General features: G+C 52.7%; 2 protein-coding genes across 6 annotated transcripts in view; both read left to right on the forward strand.

Annotated features, from left to right (window-relative positions):
- STX2 (syntaxin 2) overlaps nt 1-8633 on the forward strand; it is a 36072-nt gene extending 27439 nt beyond the window's left edge. For 3 of the 5 annotated variants that reach the window (XM_042961658.1, XM_042961661.1, XM_042961660.1), the window contains exons 9-10: nt 1034-1144; nt 2884-3010. In XM_042961658.1, the coding sequence (XP_042817592.1) occupies nt 1034-1144; nt 2884-2964 (192 nt within the window). In that variant the 3' untranslated portion in view covers nt 2965-3010. Of the gene's footprint in view, nt 1-1033; nt 1145-2883; nt 3011-6422 lie in introns of those variants that run through there. The other 2 variants (XM_042961659.1, XM_042961662.1) reach the window with 1 other exon arrangement.
- On the forward strand, nt 7964-13417 carry LOC102951796 (protein argonaute 2-like). The gene is made up of 4 exons (XM_042962796.1): nt 7964-8032; nt 10086-10565; nt 10829-10981; nt 13130-13417. The coding sequence occupies exons 1-4, from the start codon at nt 7964-7966 to the stop codon at nt 13205-13207; spliced, it is 780 nt and encodes a 259-aa protein (XP_042818730.1). The 3' UTR covers nt 13208-13417.
- The last annotated feature ends 7709 nt before the right edge of the window (nt 13418-21126 follow it).

Raw genomic sequence — 21126 nt, forward strand, 5'->3', positions numbered from 1 at the left:
TCCGCGTGCGGGACTCACTCTCCACGTGGGTCCCCGACCTTTCGGAGACGTTTATCATCAAGTACGTGAAAACCTCAGATACCGTGCGATTGCTAGGGGAAACGAGCAACCACGGGCAGGCCCCCCCTTTCTGGTCGGGGGGGAGCCCTCGCCGAGGCCACACGAGCAGTGTGTGTTTCTGCCAGCTGCTTCTCCGGAAGTGTTCTGAAGGGAGCGGCTAGGCCGTAAGGGCGCCGCGTTGCTTTTGTAATCGTGGAAGATTTTAGCGTGCTTCCGGCGTTAATTACAATGGCTCCACGCCAAGTATGTTGCGTGAAGCTCCAGTAGAGAAATGGCCATATTCTCAGCTTTGTTTCGTTGTTTGCTTTTAGAAGCCGGTTAGGGATGCGTTACATTGACCTGCCTAATTCAAACTCTGTGTATAGTCAAAACCGCTAGTAAGCTTGAGCTGGTGAGCACGTGACTTAATTATGCGTCGTTCTCCTAACGCTGCGCCGTCACTGCTGCAGATTGTGTCTGCTGTGGACAGAGAGCCAGGTACGCTGTCCCCTCCCCGCCACCTCCCTGCGCCCGCCTCGCGCCACGGGTTCCCTTCACTCGGCAAACTTAGTGTCACACAGACCGATGTTTTAAAGAAATCAGCACAAGTTCCTATGCACTAGAAAGGACGTCATTGTCCCTCGTGTGTGTGTGGTAACAGTAAGAGATTGGTCTCGCCTCGAGTTAGCCGCCTCTCCTTGGCTGCGCCCGCCGTCACAAGGAGCGCACGTGGGAAAGCATGTCTCAGAATGTGCTCCGTTGTGGCCCATCCCTCTCATCCCTGTTCACGCTTTTTAGAGTGTAAGTTACATTTTAATCATCACGTCGGCACATTTGTAATGTTCTCGTGTTCTCGTAAGCGTGAAAAACATTCGGTGTCCGTCATGTGCACGTTGCGTCCACGTGAAGATGTCGTTGGTGCTGTGGCGGCCTTGGGGGTACGCGCTCAAGTCGTGGGAGAATATCCTCTAAGCTTGAAACTTTTTGTTTCTAGGGCGAAATGATCAACAACATAGAAAAAAACGTTATGAACGCCGCAGACTATGTAGAACACGCTAAAGAAGAAACAAAAAAGGCGATTAAATATCACAGCAAAGCTAGAAGGGTGAGTTTGGTTTTTAAGACTTGAAGCGCATTTTTCTCTTCATTTCTCTTTATTGATGTAGCCCGACTTAATAGCTATTCCAAGAAATAAATGCTTGCTTAAGTTCTTATTTCATTTTACAACTGAAGTGCTTCTTTTGCTAAGAGGTTTTAGACTTTGTCTCGGTGAACGTGCCGTGACTGTGTTCTGAGCAACGAAACCCACAGCCTGGCCGCCTCCCATTCTCGAGTCCTCTGTGTCGTGGGCCATCAGCTGGCGGGTAACGCAGAGCTAACGGGACTGGAGGTTCTCAAAGCCGTCGGGTGCGCATTTTGTGCAGCGAACACTCGATTCTTTCCTTGGGTTGCTGGCTACGCGTCTGGTCCGGAGGCAGAGAGTTCCCGAGACCGGGCCTAAGCCACCTGCAGCGGCCCCGCTCGGCTCTGGGAGTCGGAGTGTGTGAATTCTGCGTGTGCCGTGTGTGGGCAGAGCTCTTGTGAGAACACAACAGAGAGGCGAAGTTAAGTCCTGACTCCAAGACAAGACAACTCTCCCCACAGTTCCCGGGTTTCCTCCACCCCCAACCCCCCAAGTGCAGAAGGTGGACACAGAGCCCCCCGCCGTGCTGCCCCGTCCTGCGGGCCGGCCGTGCGGGCTCACCTGCCTTCCTGGGAGCCTGCTTGCCCGCTGCCCGTCGCCCACAAAGGCCCTACCAAGAGGCGGTTCCGGGGTGCCGGGGAGAGAGGAAGGGAGACAGTTTGTGCGAGGAGTCAGCGTGCGGGCTGAACGCGGACGCGGGACGGGAGGCACGCGTGGGCTCGGCTCACCCGGCCAAGCCCGGGCCCTGCTTCTCCTGGGGCACCTCTGCACGTGGTCATTCTCTCTGAGACGGGAGGCAGGGCTGCCGACGTCACCGTGTTCCTGCTTTTCCAAACGTTCCCAGAGGACGTGAGGTGATGAGGCGCACGCGGGAAGTTCTCAGCCTCCTTCCGGGCGCGGGGGACTCGGTGACAGAGTCGTTGGCAGAGGGCGGTTCTCTTCTCTTCTCCGTGACCCAACCAGCGGGCCGGCCAGCGAGAACTTGAGTGAAGAGATGACCGCTGTGAACAGACGGTGCCGTGACCCGTCTCCACCCTGACTGCTGGCGAGGCCTCACCGTCCTTGGCGAGCGTCAGCCGCTCAGAAACGAACTTACCCCCACTGTCCGTGAACACCTGACCTGTGAACCCCCACTGCCTGTTTGAACTTGTCACCCTGCTCTCAGATGCCCCGCGGCCGCGGCCGCTCACACGGTGACCGTCCCCTTCCCTGGGCGGGCGATCTATCTTCTGGGGCCTGGCGGGAGCCGTGGAGGAGTCCACCGCCACCTTGAGCAAACGGGACCAAGGAGGGCGGGGGCTGATCACGTGGGCCGCTGCCTTCTTAGCTTCCTTCCTGAGCTGGGCCCGTGGCTGTGCGTGTGGGAGGTGAGAGAACAGCACGTGTGCGTCTCAGCCCCTCGGAACTTACCCGCATGCCATGACCCTGCGGCTCGCTCACTGCTGGTCCTAAGGCTTCTAGAACCGTCTCCAAACAGTCTGACCTTATTCAAGGAAAAACCACCCTTTTTAAGAACTAAAAGCTGCTGAATAATTAATTAGCTGTCCTGTAACTTACATGTTAAGAGATTCCCGTGGATCGTTTTATTTTCACTGAATGAGGTCTTCTAATGTGGTGATATGAAATTACCATGATGTAATCAGCTTGCTTTTCTTTGACAGAAAAAGTGGATAATTGTGGCTGTGTCAGTGGCTGTGGTTGCCATAATTGCTCTAATTATTGGCTTATCGGTTGGCAAATGATGGTGTGGACAACGTCAGTGTGCGTGCCCCCCCTGCCAGCGAGGCAGTAAGTAACTAATCAACTAATGTACTTATTAACTTTGCCAATTAGCTAACAGTGATGCTTGCCCAGTCCTCATTGACCTAAAAGTAATACCAGCCGCCAGTGGAGCGGAGCCCGGTCCCGCCGCTGCACACACGGAGGGTGAACGGGCGGGTGGGGGGCATCTTTACACGGGGCCTTCTCCTCCTGCGGCCCGATGCAGCTTCCGGGGCGCTCGCACCGCCTGGCGTGGCAGGCGCGCCCCCGGCCCGCTGGTCACCCTGCATGTAACGGCCACGGTATGGTGGTGCCTTCTCCGTTGGCCAGCACTTCGCGGGTTAACGCACCTTTGACGTTTTCGCTTTTGCAACAGTTGCTTTGTGAGACCTCCCCACTTGTGGTGTGACTGGCTTGGAGGGAAGGGAACCGGAGTTTTCTGGAAAAGTCCGGGGGTGGGGTGCCTGGGTGGCTCAGTCGGTTAAGCGGCCGACTTCCGCTCGGGTCATGATCTCGCGGTCCGTGAGTTCGAGCCCCACGTCGGGCTCTGTGCTGACCGCTCAGAGCCTGGAGCCTGTTTCAGATTCTGTGTCTCCCTCTCTCTGGCCCTCCCCTGTTCATGCTCTGTCTCTCCCTGTCTCAAAAATAAATAAAACGTTAAAAAAAAAAAAAAAAAAAAAAAAAAAGAAAAGTCCAGGGGTGAAAATCCTCCCATCTCCCTGGGTTCCACGAGCTGGCATCCCGTCCATTTTCCGGTACCTCCTGACTGTCGTGCGAGCCTGTGCTGTCAGCCTGCCGGTCAGTTTACAACGTTCTGGGGAGAAGGTCTCTGTCGTTGACGAAAGCGACTTTATTTTGTTCACTGTGTGACTGTCCCCTTTCTCCAGACTCCGGTACATTTGTGTTTTCCTCTGGTTTTCTCCCCATGTGGGAGCGCCCTCCTCGCGTGACCGTGGAACGCTGTCCCATGCGTGTCCCTTGAGAAGGGTGTCTTGCCGTGGTCATTCGACTGTCGTTTTGCAGTGCCAGGTGCCGGGACGGTGACAGGCAGTCCTTGAGGAATTCGTTGTCTCTTTCCGAAAGCGACTGCGGCACCAGGCCGGCCCTTTATTTCTGCAAAGGGAGATGGCACGGGAGACAGGGACCCCGCGTGCGGCCAGGTCCCGCCACTGCTTTTCGGCCTGGGACAGCCCGTTTGTGTGGCTTTCCTGGTGCTGGGAAAAATGATGTGTATGATTTTCTTTGCCAGGGTAATAGCACTTAAGAGCTATTTTTATATAATTTTAAAAATACGTGCTTTCTTAATTTTTCCTAGTGGTCATAACATGTTGGTTACACTAAAGATTAAAATTCGTTCTTAGGTTGGACCCAGCGATGTTGTTAGGTAATGCCGTTAAATGAACACAGGTTTTAAAGTTTATTTATTTATCTCGAGAGAGACAGAGCGTGAGCCGGGGAGGTGCAGAGAGAGAGGCGGGGAGAGAGAGAATCTCAAGCAGGCTTCATGCTGTCAGCACAGAGCCTGACGCAGGGCTCACGTCTGCGAAACTGTGGGATCATGACCTGGGCCGAAATCAAGAGTCAGTCGTTCAGCCGACTGAGCCCCTCCGGGCGCCCCTATTTCAGGGTGACCCCTCAGGGAGCAGTGGGCTTCTGGGCCGTGGGCCCGGATGGCTGGTTTTTACCCTAGTGTCTTTATTTATTTTATTTTTTTTTTAATTTTTTAATGTTTTTATTTATTTTTGAGAGAGAGAGAGAGACAGCATGAACGGGGGAGGGGAAGAGAGAGAGGGAGACACAGAATCCGAGGCAGGCTCCAGGCTCTGAGCTGTCAGCACAGAGCCCGACGTGGGGCTCGAACCCACAGACCGTGAGATCATGACCTGAGCCGAAGTCGGATGCTTAACCGACTGAGCCACCCAGGCGCCCCTACCCTAGTGTCTTTAAATACGAACGCAAAACAATCCTCGGTAAGACGCGCCAAAGCTTACACCAACAGTTATTTCTTTTATACACGAGTGGTTGCTGTCCGTGATTACACGTTAGAAAACGTAATTTATTCTTTCAGCAGGTGGTGCAGGGGGGCCTCGCGGTGGGCCAGGCCCTGCGGCGGAGGCACTTGGTGGGTAACCGAATGCCCACCGCCCAGCGGCGTGGGCGGGGCGCTCCGTTCCGCCCGAGGAGGCAGGCAGGGCCCGCACCCTGCCGCGTTTGTGTCTACGAGGTGGAGGTGGTGGCGCCCCGCCCGCCGAGGAGAGGGGCACGCGTGTGGGTGCAGCTGGCAGCAGGGCGCTGGACAGAATGGTTGTTAAAGCTGGAGATCTGGGTGCAGGAGCTCGGCCGGCGTGGGCTTCAGGGGAGCGGCACCGGGGGCCGGTGGGGAGGACGTGCACCCGCGAGGGGGGCCCAGACGCCCTCAGGGCCAGCACCCCGGGCCCCGGAAGTCAGAGCTCGCGCCCAGGGTGGCATTTCCCCGGGGGACCCGGGTGCGGTGAGCAGGCTCCGGAGCTGAAGGGTGGCCGCTGCTGGGAAGCCCGAGGAAGAGGCCGTCTCAGATCAAGGTGCTGAGCGGGGTCTGTGGGAGCGCGTGGCGGGCGGCCGGGCCGCGGTCCTCACGCCGGGCGCGTGTGCGGGTCGGACGGAGAGGGGTGTCCCGACGGCAGCTCCCCGGTCCCTGGGTAGCCGAGCGGAAGTTTCCCGAGGGGCCTGCCGCGCAGACCGTCCGAGCGCGCGGTGGCTGATGGAGGTGCTGGTGCGCCAGCTCGGAGCCGTGCGCTCAGGCAGGGTCGCCCAGACGGCCCGCCCGTCATCTCTGTTCCTTCCTTCCCTTCTCCCGCGGACGGTCCCCCGGAGGAGACCGGCTCTGAAGCCGAAGGTAGCGTAGCTTCTAGGTGTGCAGGACACGTGTTCGTGACAGAGGAACCACGGAAGTGCCGTGCCGCCCGCTTTGGGCCACAGGCGCAGCGGAGGGCTGAGTAAGCTTGCTGCCTTCGTGCGTCCGTGCATCGGGCCTCAGCGCAAAGACGCGTGTAAGCGACACCGTCTTAGGCAAATGGGAAGTAGATTCGTTTAAAGTTCTAAAAAGACGTGCGGCGCGTCCGAGGAAGAGCGGCTCGCAACGTTCGTGTGATCGGTAGAAAGTGTCCGCTGAGGACCCCACGTGGTGCCAGGTAGACGCCGCCTTCCCCCCAGGGGCCCACGGTTGTTGTCCAGCAACACCTGCTGTGATTTATTAAGTTCCGTTAACTCGGTACGTGCACCCGGTGCTTTGCCTCTGGAACTTTGCTTCCCCGCCCCTCCCTGTCCTGTGACCTGGGGACTGGGCATTTTAAACTCAAATTCCAGGAGAATTCTGTGAAGAAATGACATTAGCGATTTCTTTCCTTTGAGACCTGGCAAATTATGCGAATTAATTAATGTTTTTTTCTTTATCTTGCAGAAAATGATGTGCATTATCATTTGTGTAATTGTTTTGCTTGTGATCCTTGGAATTGTCCTAGCAACAACGTTGTCGTAGCGACCGTATCCCGAGAGCCACCGTCCTTGGAGTCAGACCACAGGCTCAGTGAGCGGCGAGCCCGCGCCCTCCCGTCCCGTGACTGAGCCCCAGCCACCGTGACGTGTGGTGCTGGGCGCCGGTCTCGTTGCTGAGGGCCAGGGGGAGGCGCCACGGATGCACCGTCTAGTGAAAGTCCGGGAGCGGGATGGGTGTGACGAGCTAACCCAGACGTCCTTGGACTCTGAAGAGCACATCACCGAAAACTAACAATGTGAAACTTGTTTCAGTGGCCTTAAAACAAGGAATGATTGAAAATTTCAATTTTTTTTTTTTTTTTTTGTATTTCAGTGTTAAAAGTACATGTGAAGTTTAATTAGGAATATTTTATGTCATGAAGCTATGAGATTTAAGGTCTGAGCCTTCCTCCCTCCCCGTCCCCCAGCTAACACGCTAACTAAGAGTCGTTTTTGTACTCCGTTTCATTCGTGTTTTGTTCGTAACAAAAATTTGTATCGTCACAGAACTGTTTTGTAAGATATCGATAATTTTAAATGTTTATAAATTGTTTAATATATTAACATCTTAATTTACTCCGTTTTTATATATCGAATATTGCCTTTTGAAGTAAATAGGAAGCGTCATGATATGACTAGAGCCTTCTTTGCACAGTTGTTTACCAAGTTTGCCGTTGGCATAGCACACATCGGCGGCAAAGCCCCCGAAAAGACTTTCAAGTGCCTTCTGTTCACAAGGTTAAAAAATGCACCTGACGGCCTCCGGGAAAGTCTCCATTATTGCACTGGGCCCACTCCTACCTGTTCCGCTGCCCGAGATAATAAATTAGTTACTGCCCGTGCGAGACCACTGCCTCTTCTTTGTTCGTTAGAAATAAGGTTTGTGTGTCCCTGTGTACGTCAATAAGGTCTGAACTTAAGACGGTGAGAAGACCGAGACTGAGTACTTTCTCAACTCAAGGAACTTACTCCCAGACGTTAATTCCTCTAAATGTAAACTGCTGTACAGATTACTTATAAATGCTCTTGGTAAGTGCTTACTGTTCTGCTGAACTGCAAAAGTAGATTCCCAAAGTTCATAGGAATCCATGATAATTCAACATTTGTATCGCGCGGTAATGTTTCTTAGTATAATACGGTTTATTTTTTGACGTGTATCACGCGTGGGCTCTTACTAGGGAGCGGACCTCTGTGAGACGGCAGCTGGTCAGGACTGTGGGTGAAGGTGTGAAGGGTGTTCAAAATGGCGCCAAGCTCTCATTCCTTGTGTATGCGATTGACCGTGTAAGCGCGTGCCTGCATCCTGACATCGGCTTGAAAACTGATAGAGCCACGCTTGCTTCCACACAGTAAGCGTGAATGAGTCGAGCGGTCCGGAAACCGTGCTCTTTATGTAATACGATTATGACTTCCACTCGTTCCTGATTTATGCACGCGATGGCTTAGCTTAGACCCGGATCTGAATGGATGCACTTCATGTGCGTGCTGATCACCGCTGAGTGCTCAGAGTTAGGAGAGGAGAGCTCTGGCTGCAACGTGTGTTTTTAAAAAGTCTTTACATGGCCCGTCAACGGGGTCCGCTCGCTATGTGTGCACAAGTCGGAGACGCGCCTTGAAGGACATTTAAATATTTCGCGATCATGCCTGCATCAGCACAACTTTTGTGCACTCGTTTGTGTCATCGCGTCCGCGTGCAGAGCAGCGCTCTGTGCTGGCGGCGGCCTGTGTGCGGCTGGGCGCGTTCTCCAGCTCTGGCTCGTTAGCCTCGCCTCCGGCAACGGTTCCGACTGCCCTTGTTCAGGTCATTCTTCCGAGATTTACCAAACTTGTGCTTCTGTAGTTGGAGTCCAGGAAAAGCCTTTTGATTTCTGTTTAGGAGAACATCGAAGTCAGTCATGGGGTAGCGCTGCTGTACGCATGGACCCCAAGCACCCGTTTGAGATCAGATTACAAAAGCTATACTTACGGGTTCCCTTGTTACTTTGATCATTCCTTCAAATATTTTATGTTTACATAAAGAAAAAACTGCCAGAGAACCGAAACCAAACTGACTTTCTGTCTCGTCATTTCTGGAAAGATTTTGGGGGGAGATATTCTATTGCATATCCATTAATAAATTGTTCTACTAAGAAAATCACTCTTACCTGTGGCCGTTATTGTGTATAATAATGTCACTTAACGATGTTGGGCGTCTTCGTTGCGATTACAAGGCTCGGTGCCTGGTGTGTTATGCAGGAGCCCATCCGGGTCCTTGCTGTTGATGGCAAACGCTGATTCAGGGAACTGGGGTTACATTTCAGAGTCAGCGGCTTCGGTGGTTATGTCCACCAGACAGAATCTCCTTGAGTAACGGGGGAGGGGGGGTCCTCCTGCCCCCGTGCTCTGAGCTGTTTATCCTTTGTATCTCTTCATCCCCTTTCAGAATTTTTCTTCAGTGGGATTTCCTTAATCCGTAACTCTTAAATTCTAACCGTGTTGGAAAGTGACGTCAAAAACCACAGTTCCAAAAAGGGAAGGGAAAACAGTCCTGGAGAGAGCAGGTCACAGAACTAGGTTCCCCTACGTTACCTCCCTCTTCTGAGGCCCCTTCCACAGTGAGTGTCCTTCCAAACTGCAATCTCGATGTACACACTCAGTAACATAGCCCCTAAGTTTATACTTTTTATATATAGTTTAGGCGACAAAGCAAAATGAATTGTGTTAGTTTGAGCCCTCGGGAGCTCCCCAGACAGGCAGGGGGAGCAGGGAGAGGCGGCGAAGCAGGCAGAGCGCCCCAGAGGTGCAGGTGGTAGGTTCGACACGCGGGGGCGCTCCTCTCCAGGCTTGTCTTGGGCAGACGGAGCAGATTCGGGCCAGGCCGCCAGCATCCTGGGGTTCACGGAGACGCCTCAGCCCAGGGTGGGGCGCTGCAGGGTCCACACGGTCTCAGGGCCACATGCCCCTCTCAGGGCCTCGGCCTGGAAATGAGCTCCCACCAAGGGAACGGAGAGCAGAGGGGGCCTGAGGTCGGCTGGGGTCATGTCCTCTCCCCTGACCTCTCCCAACAGATTCTATTAACACCGGCACATCTACAGTCACACCCTCTCACGACCTTAAAACAGGATACACCTGGGGTGCAATTCACACCGGCAGGGTGGCACAGCCGGTGATCGTGGCGGTCAGGTGCCAGCCATGCTGCAGGCTGGTGCATAGGGGACCGAAGGCGGTGCAGGGGGGCCGGGGCGCCCCAGGCCGGTGCGGGGGTGGGGGGAGGGGGAGGAAGGGGCGCAGGCCGGTGCAAGGGGAGGCCCCAGCTGGTGCAGGGGGGGCCGCAGTCCTCTGATGCCTCCCGCAGCGGTTCGCAGGGCACGTGGAGCTGGTGAGGTGAGTGGAGGCACAGCGCCCGGCACCTGGCCGGCCCCGCTGCTCCCGTGTGTTCGCGGCGGCCGGTGGGCACGGGGCGGGGCGCGGAGGGCACGGCAGGCTCAGGCCCGGACTCCCCCACGGGGGAAGTTCCAGCAAAGGCCGCCTGGAGCGCTCCAGAGGCCTGACCCGGGCGTGACCTCGGGCCCGGGACACGGGAGGGGGAGGGGCGCCGGGAACCTCCCAGGCCGCCCACCGCGGGGCCGGCTCGGGCGGGGGCGGGGACGGAGCGGGCGGCCGGAGTCACAGACATGCAGACACACGCGCGCCCGCAGGTCGGCCTCCGCCCGCCGCTCGCTCCCCCCTGGGCGCCTGGGGCTCCCGACCCCGGTGGCAGGCAGGTGGCCTCGGAGGCGGGGCGGGGGGCCGGACCCCGAGTTCGCGGTGCGGCTGGAGGGTGGCCGTCCGCGCCGCCCGCCGCGCAGGCGCTGGGGGGGTTTGCCGTCTCGGGGCTCGGAGCCCCCAGCAGGGCCTGCCCGCAGGCGTGGGGGTGGCTTTGGTGGGGCGGCGACCCAGCCGGGCAGCTCCAGCCCGCACCGCACCCCAGTCCTGTGCCTGCGCGGGGCAGCCGGGGCCAGACCCGGAGCCGACGCCCGCTGCTCGCCGGCAGGCCTGGGGCTCCGCGGGCTGCAGCCGGAGCGGACCGCCTGCCTCGGAGCTTTTACAGGTGTCCTTCCCCACCCCCACCCCCGCGAGCTCCCGGGTTACAGCGGTGTAGTTGTGATTTGCGGTGAACGTACAGGCTCGTGTAACCCCGCACCCTGCGGGGGCAGGACGTTTCACACGCACGCGCCCTAGGAAGCGTGCAGAACGCTCTCCCTGTCTTTTCTGGACACTTCGTGCCCACGCGGTCAGTCCAGCCTCCCGCTGCCCAGGTGCCCCCATTCTGTACCATGAATCCCTAGTTTGTTCCTTTTTGTTGTTTTTTAGTGTAAACCAGGCTTCATTCATCCGCTGGCCACTTCACGGACATTCGAGCGGATCCCAGGTCCAAGCCAAGATGGGCAGTGCGGCCACGGCGTCGCCCAGACACGACTGTGGACACTCGGCGTCACTCCTCTTGGGGACATTCCTGCGTCACACGTAAGTGTCCCTTTAAGAAACTGCGAAGCTGTTGTCCACAGGCGGTACTGTAGCAGGTTTCTCGAGGAGTCGCGGCACTGAGGCTTTTCTTTCCAGGAAGCGACTTTATTCCTGGCACCGCCCAGTTGAGATCGTACCCAAGGAACTGAGCCCCGATGCCACGCTGTGTAGCTTCTTATATATTGTTTCTTTCTTTGCCTCCCGTATATGGTAACGCGCCAACACGCAGTCTGATTAAGCGGTCTCATGTTTCAAGGTCGTGAAGGATGTTGTCACCTTTGTGCATAACCAGGTTGCCTTGAGGTTTCTTTTTTCCTTTCCTCAGGGACGGGACCCTACCACATTCCCCCCTTTGATTCTCAGACCCCTCTATTCCTCTATTTGGGGTCAAAGAGCATCGTCTTGGTTTAGAGGTTTATATAGGCTGTCCCCCACATGCCTAGTATAGTCCACCTGGAGCCTGCCCTTTGACGGCTGCACTGACACTGTCCCAGGCCTCTCGTAGATGAGAGAAGTTAGACAAAGGGTGGGGATCTGGCTCAAGGTGATCCGGGGTCCCCCACCAGTTGAGTTATAAAATCTTTGGCCTAGGCATGTTAAGTTTTTAACAGACGATGATGAACTTTTTCCCCATTAGGCAGGACAGTTTTTCCCAATACTTGAGCTTTTGAGAGGCCAAACCCCGGGTGTGGGACTGGGGTATTTTGTTTTACTATGAGGTTTGTGGGGATCAATGGCCGTCGTTTCCCCACGTTGGTACCCACGAAGTATCCTAGCTGAGTGCTAACGAAAACCTCCCCCTCCCCCATTTCTAGCCGGCCAGGGCAGCCTCGGCCAATCCTGTGGCAAAGAGTAGCACAAGAATCACGATAATACCGAGAAGGCGTGACGGTGCCTCACAGCAAGGAAACATGTAGAAAATAAGGACAGTCTTTTGTTTCATGGGACCGTGGGTTCCTCAAGCTCCTGCCGTGCGTAGACCAGTCAGCTTCCGGAGTGACTAGGGCAGGGCTGCAGTCTCCCAGAGCCTCTGGAGTGGCAGAACCTTCCGTGTGTGGTCGGCTTGCGCGGCGTGGATGGGTCAGGAAGGCACTCCCAGTTTCGAGAGGCCAGCTTCACTCTGCCGTAGCGAACCCAGGGACCCGCTTCGGCTACTTCCCTGCGTAGGGGTGGACAAAATGACAGTGAACGGGCCCCTCCAGAGGGGTTGTAGGGGTTGGACATTTTCCTCCTTCACCCACACGGCATCTCCTGGTTAGAGGGGTTAGACTCACAGGTAATCCCTGACCCAGTGGTATAAGGTGGTTAGGGTAGAGGCAAGGGGCCGCATGTGTTGTCTTACGGTGAGACGGTCTGTCTCATTTAGAACCCGCCCCCCATGCCCTTGATAGTGGGGGGAGGGTGCCCAAAGGATTTCATAAGGGGAGAACCCCGCCTGCTCCTTCAGCCTCCCACCTGCGGCTGCAGTCTGCCTCCCTGAAGGTCCCTGATCTCTCCCTGCCTAAGGTTCACCCTTTCCTTGTTTATTCCTCCCCTGGAGCAGGGCCTGTGTCTGCTGTTAGGGAACAGGGACGATGACCGCTCTGGCTTCTTCAAGCTGATAAGGGATGGTGTCGGGGGACAGCAGTTAGAGTCAACCCACGGGTCCCTCGAGCGACCCACAGCATGGTTCCACGGGAAGGCTGGCGGGCAGGAGGCGGCATGAACATCAGCAGACGCACACAGAAAACCACAAAGATTCTACTGAGCAACGAGATGGCATCTTAAGATCATGTCTACGGTGTTCAAACCTGCCAGACAGTCTAGGAGAGACCCTGACTTTGTAAACAACACATGTCCGGGGATCGCTCATAACCCACGTGACGGTGGCTCTGTTTCCAAGAGTTTGGCCCTAACATAATTTAAAAACCAAAAACTTTTTAAAGCATTTAATGCTTGTGAGGTTAACTCAGAGTTTTGCCGAGTGCAGGCAGACAGTCTGCTTCATTTTGAGGTGTGAAACTTTCCCAAGGGCCAGGAGTGCTACTAGAGAAAGGTCAAAGTAGCCACGCGCCATTGTGAATCTATAAATGTTTAGGTAAGCTGAGCCTGGGTATTATTCTATACAGCACAACTGTTACTGCTTTCTGTGCCTTTTCTGTCTTGCAGAGGAAGGCCTCTACTCAGCTAGTAAAAGAGTCCGTCCATACCAACTGGTGTTGGGATTCCTTTGACCTTGGCATATGAATGAAACCTGATTGTTAGTTTTTCCTGGATAGCCTCCAGGTCCTTGATTGCCTGGGAGAGCAAGTTTGTGGTTGGACATTTCTAAGACCTACTTCACGGGCTGATACTTCTTCCACAACTGTCCCCGACGAATTTTTTCCAGTAAACATCCTTTGGGCCATTTGCTAAGTTTTGTCTGTCCCTAAATGAAAGGCCTGAGGCTGTGTTTTCATCATCTGCTAGCTCTGTGAGCTTGGTGACAGCAGTTGCCCTGCTCTGTGTGTAACCATTCCAAGGGCTGGAGACCGTGTCTAGGAGCGAGGCCCCAGTTTACTTTTTGAGGGGCAGAGTAGGTGGGATCGAGTCTCCTTTAACAATCGACGTAGCACACTGTTTTCCTGAACCCCGCTATCTACAGCCTACAGCATCTAGTAATTTCCAAAAACTCACATAATTGTGATTTAGCCCTGGATTTAGTCGTACCCTAGTCTCTAATTAAGTTATACTGTCCCTTTCTAGCAAGGGAGTAAGGTTCTCTGGCATCATCAGGAAAGAATGAGAAAAAAGCGTTCCCATACACATTCCAGGGGCTGAGAGAAAACTTTAGTTACAGGTTTTCCGGAGACTGATCGTCATGCCACGTTCGGATAGTGGCCTGGAGTGGAAAGGAGGACAGAAAAGGTGGCTCCGGTCTCAAGAAGGAAATCAACTAGTTTTCCTTCTATATTTGAAGTTATCCGAGGCTCTGGGTTTCTGATGGACCGTTGGTTTAGGGGAGCCACCGTGAAAAGCCCCAGGCCTGGGTCAGTCCCTCCCAGGGACACGAGATAAGTTCTCTCATTTAGAGGTCCCCGAGGGGGGCGCCTGGGTGGCGCAGTCGGTTAAGCGTCCGACTTCAGCCAGGTCACGATCTCGCGGTCCGTGAGTTCGAGCCCCGCGTCAGGCTCTGGGCTGATGGCTCGGAGCCTGGAGCCTGTTTCCGATTCTGTGTCTCCCTCTCTCTCTGCCCCTCCCCCGTTCATGCTCTGTCTCTCTCTGTCCCAAAAATAAATAAAAAACGTTGAAAAAAAATTAAAAAAATGAAAAAAAATAGAGGTCCCCGAGGGCATTCAGGTCTCCAGTGATCGGCTCCATTTAAGGGGCACGGCTTGTGGGGTTTTCATTTTGGTTCTCATTTCACTGCTCTGAACGCCGCCTAAATGGCACCTGGTGCCAGGACCTCGGGAAGTCCAGTCTGGCATAGTACATAAGGTCACGACTAAGGCCTCAGTTTTTTTTAAGCCTCCTTTTTTTTTCTTTTCTTTTTAAAAAAATTCTTCTCTTGATTTGGTTGTAATACACCCAGCTGGCAGCTCACAAGAGCACCTCCAGGGACCCTTCAAGGCCAACAGCCAATTTTTGCATTTTCTTTGAATATCTAGGGCTGAGTGAATGACAGATTTGTCCTTTAAAATCGTCTCAGCCTCAGGGGTGTCAGGGGAGATAGCCGAATGTGTAGTGAGAGCCCCCCTTGCCTCTCCAGGAGGGCCATCGGGCTCTCATATTCTGTTTGTAAAATAGTGGCTAATTTAGCATAATTTGAGGGCTAAATCTTAGATTTCCTTATTTTTATTTTTTTTTTTTTCCAAAACATCTGTCTCATTGAGAGTCTGATTTAACAAAAGCATTATATCTTTCCAGGTCAGCTCAAAAACACATGTAATATTCTGAAAAGCCTTCATATACTTGTCTGATCAGAAAATTTACCTACATCTCCTTTTATCTGTATTAAACCCTGTAATGTCAGGGTTTTCCTTCTGGCCTTCTAGCTTCTTGTAAGGGAAACATGCCTGTTACATTACGGGGAGGGCCTGGATAAGGTGGGTAGCAGGGAGCAGAATTGTATTTATATATATATATATATATATATATATATATACATATATACATATATACATATATACATATATACATATATACATATATATATATAGAGAGAGAGAGAGAGAGAGAGAGAGAGGGAGAGAGAGAGATTGAGGACCCGAGCGAGGAGGAGGTTGAGGTGGGAGGCTTCCCTTCCTCCTTCTCTAGGTCTGTTTTGGATACAGGCAAAGGGCCCTTAATTGCGTCCCCTCCTGATTGCCGGACTTCAGAAAGGGTTGCCATTAAATTAGGCTCCACCTCACATATCTCGATTTTTTTCTTAAGGCCCCGAAACAATGACCATAGGGGAATTCTCCTCATTTCCCTTCACATTTGCAAAACCCGGTCCAGTTGTAGGATAGTATTGTCATTGATATTTCCCTCTGAAGGCCAAGTTCCGTCTTCCAGTTGTATTGGGGCCAAGCCTTGAGGCAAAAGCAAATGAATCTTAATGCATTCCAAAGGATCAGTGGCCTTGGTTGGGGAATTACCCATCCATCTATAGGAAAAAGGAAGAAAGTTGTCCCTTGTCTCCATTTCCCATAGCCTGCCAGGAGAAACCTCATCTCCTGGCCCGCTTTTGGGCCGGCTGAGGGACTGGCTCCCAAAGGCCCTGTCGGTCTCTCGAGGGGCTGGGAGTAGTCACTCTTACCCAGGCTTGACTCTACCTCCGAGAGCTGGCCCGGCCTTTCCTGGTTTTTCTTACCCCTCCGTTTCCCACCTGTAGCACCTTGGGGGTATGGGGTATGACCAAGCAAGATTTTCCCGGTTGTGGTTGTCGTAGGAGGTCCTGATTTGATTTTGGCCCAACGGTAACTTACATACTGATCATTGGCCGTCGAGGGAGGGGGTTAAAGGGCCAGAGTCAAGGTCTAGTCCCCTGCCTTTCTCAACAATGCCCACATAAATATGTGTCAGCCGTGTGGATACCCATTTTCGGCATACAGTGGGCTAAGTTTAGTAAAACGGCTCCCATGTATCTTAGTGAAAGCCCTTCATGTATCGGTCCCTCCCTCCTACGGCAGAGGCATCCAGTGCTCTGCTGAACGGGAACAACACAAATGTGGAGGAGTTGGAGGCCGGCACCGAGGGCACTGCCATCATTTTCCCAGCCTTTGGATCAAAGGACGAGGAATTTTCATCTTAACCCCGTGTACTTTTATTTTTTTTTTTAACTTTTTTTTTTTTCAATATGTGAAATTTATTGTCAAATTGGTTTCCATACAACACCCAGTGCTCATCCCAAAAGGTGCCCTCCTCAATACCCATCGCCCACCCTCCCCTCCCTCCCACCCCCCATCAACCCCGTGTACTTTTGAAATCCATTTATTTTAACCTTAGCCCGTCCTGACCACACATAAAATTTCTTTTTAAAGATTTTCCTTCACGAAACTTCCACAGATTTTCTTTGCATTTAGGTTTTGTCCCAAGCCATTTCTCTCCAAATAACCAGTCTCATTTAGGACTAAATTACTTTTTTTTTTTTTTTTACCTTTAACAAAAATGTATTTCCATTTCTTATATCTTTCTTTCCTATCTCCTACTTTCCTACATGCAGCATTGCTTTTCTTATTTTTATCAGTTTTAACTACATTTAGCAGAATTTTAACTCTTCGAAACCTTAGTCTCGAGACTAACTAGTAACCAGTTGTGAACTCTGTGTTGCATCAGAATTTTTTTTTTAGATGGCAAACTTATGAATCCATTCAGCACAAAGCATGTTTTTTCCATCAGATCCAAAGATCCTTAGTTTTTTGCAACAAGTCAGAAGCACAAACCTACATCTAGTAATTAGTACTTTAGCCTCTTCTCTCATTAGATATCCAATGAATTCAATCTCAGTTTATCATGCAAGCAAAACGTTTTAGGTTACCAAGGACTTTGAAAGCTGTCTTAACAATTACCCACGAAAACTTTGAGGCAGACGAAATCAGCCATCACTTTAAGCCATCCTTTTGCTGACAAATCGGGACGGAGATAACATGAGCTTATTTGACCCTCAGCAAATCTAGGTAGAATAAAAGTTTTTTGTTTTTTTTTTTCATATCGGTAAACGTTGCCTGTCTCAAACCAACAAACTCAAGTTAGCTTAAACACTGAATACGTTTTACTTGGGTCCGCTAAGACAATTTGTTCCCCGTTGTCTACTTTTCACCTGGGGCACCGGCGGGGGAATCTGAAGTGTGTGTGGTCTCACACGCGACCTCTGGGGGGAGGAGGGGCTGCCGGTGGCCTGGGCATCGAGGAACCAGTTCTGCAGGCCGCCCCCAAGTGGTGCAGAAACAGGAGGAAGGGAAGGAAAGGCGGAAGAGGGGAGGTGCCAGCAGAAGGCAGAGAAAGAGAGTTCCCAGTGGACCTACCAGGACAACTCCGGGAGGTGATCAGACTCCCCTTCTGCCTCTTGTGGGGCGGGTCTGCCCAAACGAACCCGGGTTCTTATCAGTCTTACGGGCAGTGCTCCCGAGCCGGTTCCTGGGCCTCACAGGTTCCGTTGGCGCACACGGGATCCTCACCCCGGTGCCGGGAGGGCCAGTCTCCTGCGGATCAAGGGGTCCGCTGGCTCCAGGTGAGGCCACCTCTCCCGGCGCCCAGAGGTTCGCATCCCTGGCGGCGAAGGAGGTGGAAACGCCCCGTCCCTGAATCCCGGACGCGAGCCCCTAAGTCATGTAGCAGGATTCTCGCACGGAGAGTCGTGACACCGAGGCTTTTCTTTCAGGAAGGAACTTTATTCCTGTCGGCACCGCCCAGTCGGGTTCGTACCCAAAGAACCGAGCCCCGAGCGCCACGTGGCGTAGTGTTTTACATATTTTCCACTTCTGTGTCTCCCCTGCACGGTAACACACAAACACGCGGTCTGATTAAGTGGTCTCGTGCTACAAGGTCGTGAGGGATGTCGTCACGTATGTGCATAACCGGGTTGGCTGGAGGTTTTCTTTCTTTCCTTTGGGAGGAGACCCGACCGCCGTACCGTTTCCCACTCCTGCGCGCGTCCAGACTCCGCGTCCTCACCGCGCTGGGTCAGGTCTCTGGAGAGGGTGTGTGTGCTGCCTCAGTGTGCTTTTAATTGGCATTTCCCCACTGTTTCTCGCAGCCAGGCACCTTTCCATGTGCTTATTAAGTCATTCCCAGGTCTGTTTGGGTGAAATACCCATTCAGACCTCTTGCACGTTTTTAAAACTGGGCTGTCTCATTTTTGGATCGTGAGAGTTCTTTGTGTAATCTGGTGAAATTGGTTTTGTTTTGTTTTTTTTTAATTTTTTTTTCTTAATGTTTTTTATTTATTTTTGAGACAGAGAGAGACAGAGGATGAGTGGGGAAGGGACAGAGAGAGAGGGAGACACAGAATCTGAAACAGGCTCCAGGCTCTGAGCCGTCAGCACAGAGCCCGATGTGGGGCTCGAACTCACAGACTGTGAGATCATGACCCGAGCCGAAGTCGGACGCTCAACCGACTGAGCCACCCAGGCGCCCCTGGTTTTTTTTGTTTTTGTTTTTTTTTTAATACAACTTGTGTCTTTCAAGGGCATTAAGAGAAGAAAAGAGAAAAATGTGCTTAGAGCACCTTTGATGTTAGCACTTGGATTTACCATTTCTGGTGCTCTGTATTTCTTCCTACAGATGATGATCACTCCAAAGTCACTCTCGGCTCAAAGGACTTCCTTTAGTATTTCTTTCTTTTTATGTTTTATTTATTTTTGAGAGAGAGAGAGACCGAGCATGAGCAGGGGAGGGATCCGAAGCAGGCTCCAGGCTCCGAGCCGTCAGCACAGAGCCCGACGGAGGGCTCGAACCCACGAACTGTGAGATCATGACCTGAGCTGAAGTCGGACGCTCATCTGACTGAGCCACCCAGGTGCCCCAGGACACAGAGTTTCTGTCCACTGTTGTTTTTTTTGTTTTTTTTTTTCCCCCTGAGCAAGGACCTATCAACGTGAAGTGAATAAACCTTTACAAAACATTTAAAGAAAAAGGAAGAGAGCTTTATTCAAGCCCCAGTTAGGACAGCTGTCCAGGATACACAATCTTCATGAAGAAGAACGTGCTCTGGGGAACATTTGTTGCCAGGTTATGTGTGTATATAGGACATAAGGTTACAAATCATCGTGATGAAAGACATTGCAGAGAGCTGCAGACTATCTTACGTGTTTAGAATGTGCTAGGCTGTATCTTACGGGAACTTACTGAGCTTTCACTCTTATCTTTATGCTTGAGCTTTTTTTTTTTTCTTTTCTTTTTTTTTTTTTAAGGTTATTTGCTCATGAAGCAGATGTTCAATGTGTGCCCGGGGCAGAAACAGAACCCCTGCTTTGAAGTTAATGAGTCCGTCTGACCTTGGTAGATGTTCAAGGATAGCTTCACTGGGAGCCCAGGGGTAGGGCCCGTGAACATGAAGTTGGAAGTTTCCTTGAAAATTTCCTTTGGGTGGGAATGCAAACTGGTGCAGCCGCTCTGGAAAACAGTGTGGAGATTCCTCAAAAAATAGATGTACCCTACGACCCAGCAATAGCACTGCTAGGAATGTACCCAAGGGAGACGGGAATGCTGATGCATGGGGGGGCTTGTACCCCAGTGTTTATGACAGCACTTTCAACAGTAGCCAAATTATGGAAAAAGCCTAAATGTCCATCAGCTAATGAATGGATTAAAAAATTGTGGTTTATATACACAATGGAATACTACGTGGCAACGGGAAAGAACGAAATCTGGCCCTTTGTAGCAACGTGGATGGAACTGGAGAGTGTGATGCTGAGTGAAATAAGTCACACAGAGAAAGACAGATACCATATGTTTTCACTCTTATGTGGATCCTGAGAAACTTAACAGAAGACCATGGGGGAGGGGAAGGAAAAAAAAGGGTTAGAGAGGGAGGGAAGCAAACCATAAGACTCTTAAAAAACTGAGAACAAACTGAGGGTTGATGGGGGGTGGGAGGGAGGGGAGGGTGGGGGATGGGCATCGAGGAGGGCACCCGCCGGGATGAGCACTGGGTGTTGTATGGAAACCAATTTGACAATAAATTTCATATTAAAAAAAAATTTCCTTTGGGGCCACCTGGCTGGCTCAGTCATTGGAGGTGCAAGTCTTGGTCTCGGGGTTGTGAGTTCCAGCCCCACGATGGGCATAGAGATTACTTAAACTCTCAGAAAAGAAAAGAAAAGGTCTTTATTTTAGGAGCACCCACCTTAATGTTGCTTCACACGTCTTACAGTGTGTTGTTTAAAACCAGACCGGGCACCTGGGCGGCTCAGTCGATGAGGCGTCCTCCTCTGGATTTCAGCTCAGGTCATGATCTCGTGGTTTTGTGGGATCGACCCTGTGTGGGGCTCCACACTGGCAGCACAGAGCCTGCTTGGGACACTCTCTCTCTCTCTCTCTCTCTCTCTCTCTCTCTCTCTCTCCCCCTCTTCCCCCCCCCCACCCCCCCCCCCCCCCCCCCCCCCCGCTTGTGCTATCTCTCTTTCAAAATAAATAAGTAAACTTAAAAAAAAAAGCTCAGAGATTTTAGATACTGTGTTTGTTCTCTCTGCATTTTGTATCCCTTCCAGGGCATCTGGTAACCGCATTTTGACCCCACTCCGAGGTCCATGGGGGCTCGGCCTCTTTGCTGCTGACTTGTGTCGCTAAATCTGTGACATGTGCCCCGGGGTGTGCCGCTGCTGATCCCCCCCCCCCCCCCGCCCCGGGCAGTTCTGTTTCTTTACTTCTTGTTTTCATGTCAAGCCTGTCTTCCTAAGGGCTGTTCCTTTGTCCGCTTGGGCTCCGGGTCAGCCAGTGATGGCACAGAGGTGGCTCAGCAGCCCGGAGCCAGGACCACCGTGGGCAGTGACTGCCAAGCTCCGGCTGTTCTCAGGTCGCCTCAGCTCTTCCTTTCTCCACCCCCGCCCACCCCCCAGGTAGTCCTGTGGCGGGCCAGGTGTACATGCCTGCAGGGCTCTGCCCACCCTCTCCTCTGCCCTCCTCTGGCCCCAGAGGTGACCCCCTCGGGCCACCTCACACGGCCTCCTGCCCTGTGATTTCTGGCCTGGTTCGGCCACTGG

This window comes from Panthera tigris, chromosome D3, assembly GCF_018350195.1.
Source record: "Panthera tigris isolate Pti1 chromosome D3, P.tigris_Pti1_mat1.1, whole genome shotgun sequence".
Lineage (NCBI taxonomy): Eukaryota > Metazoa > Chordata > Mammalia > Carnivora > Felidae > Panthera > Panthera tigris.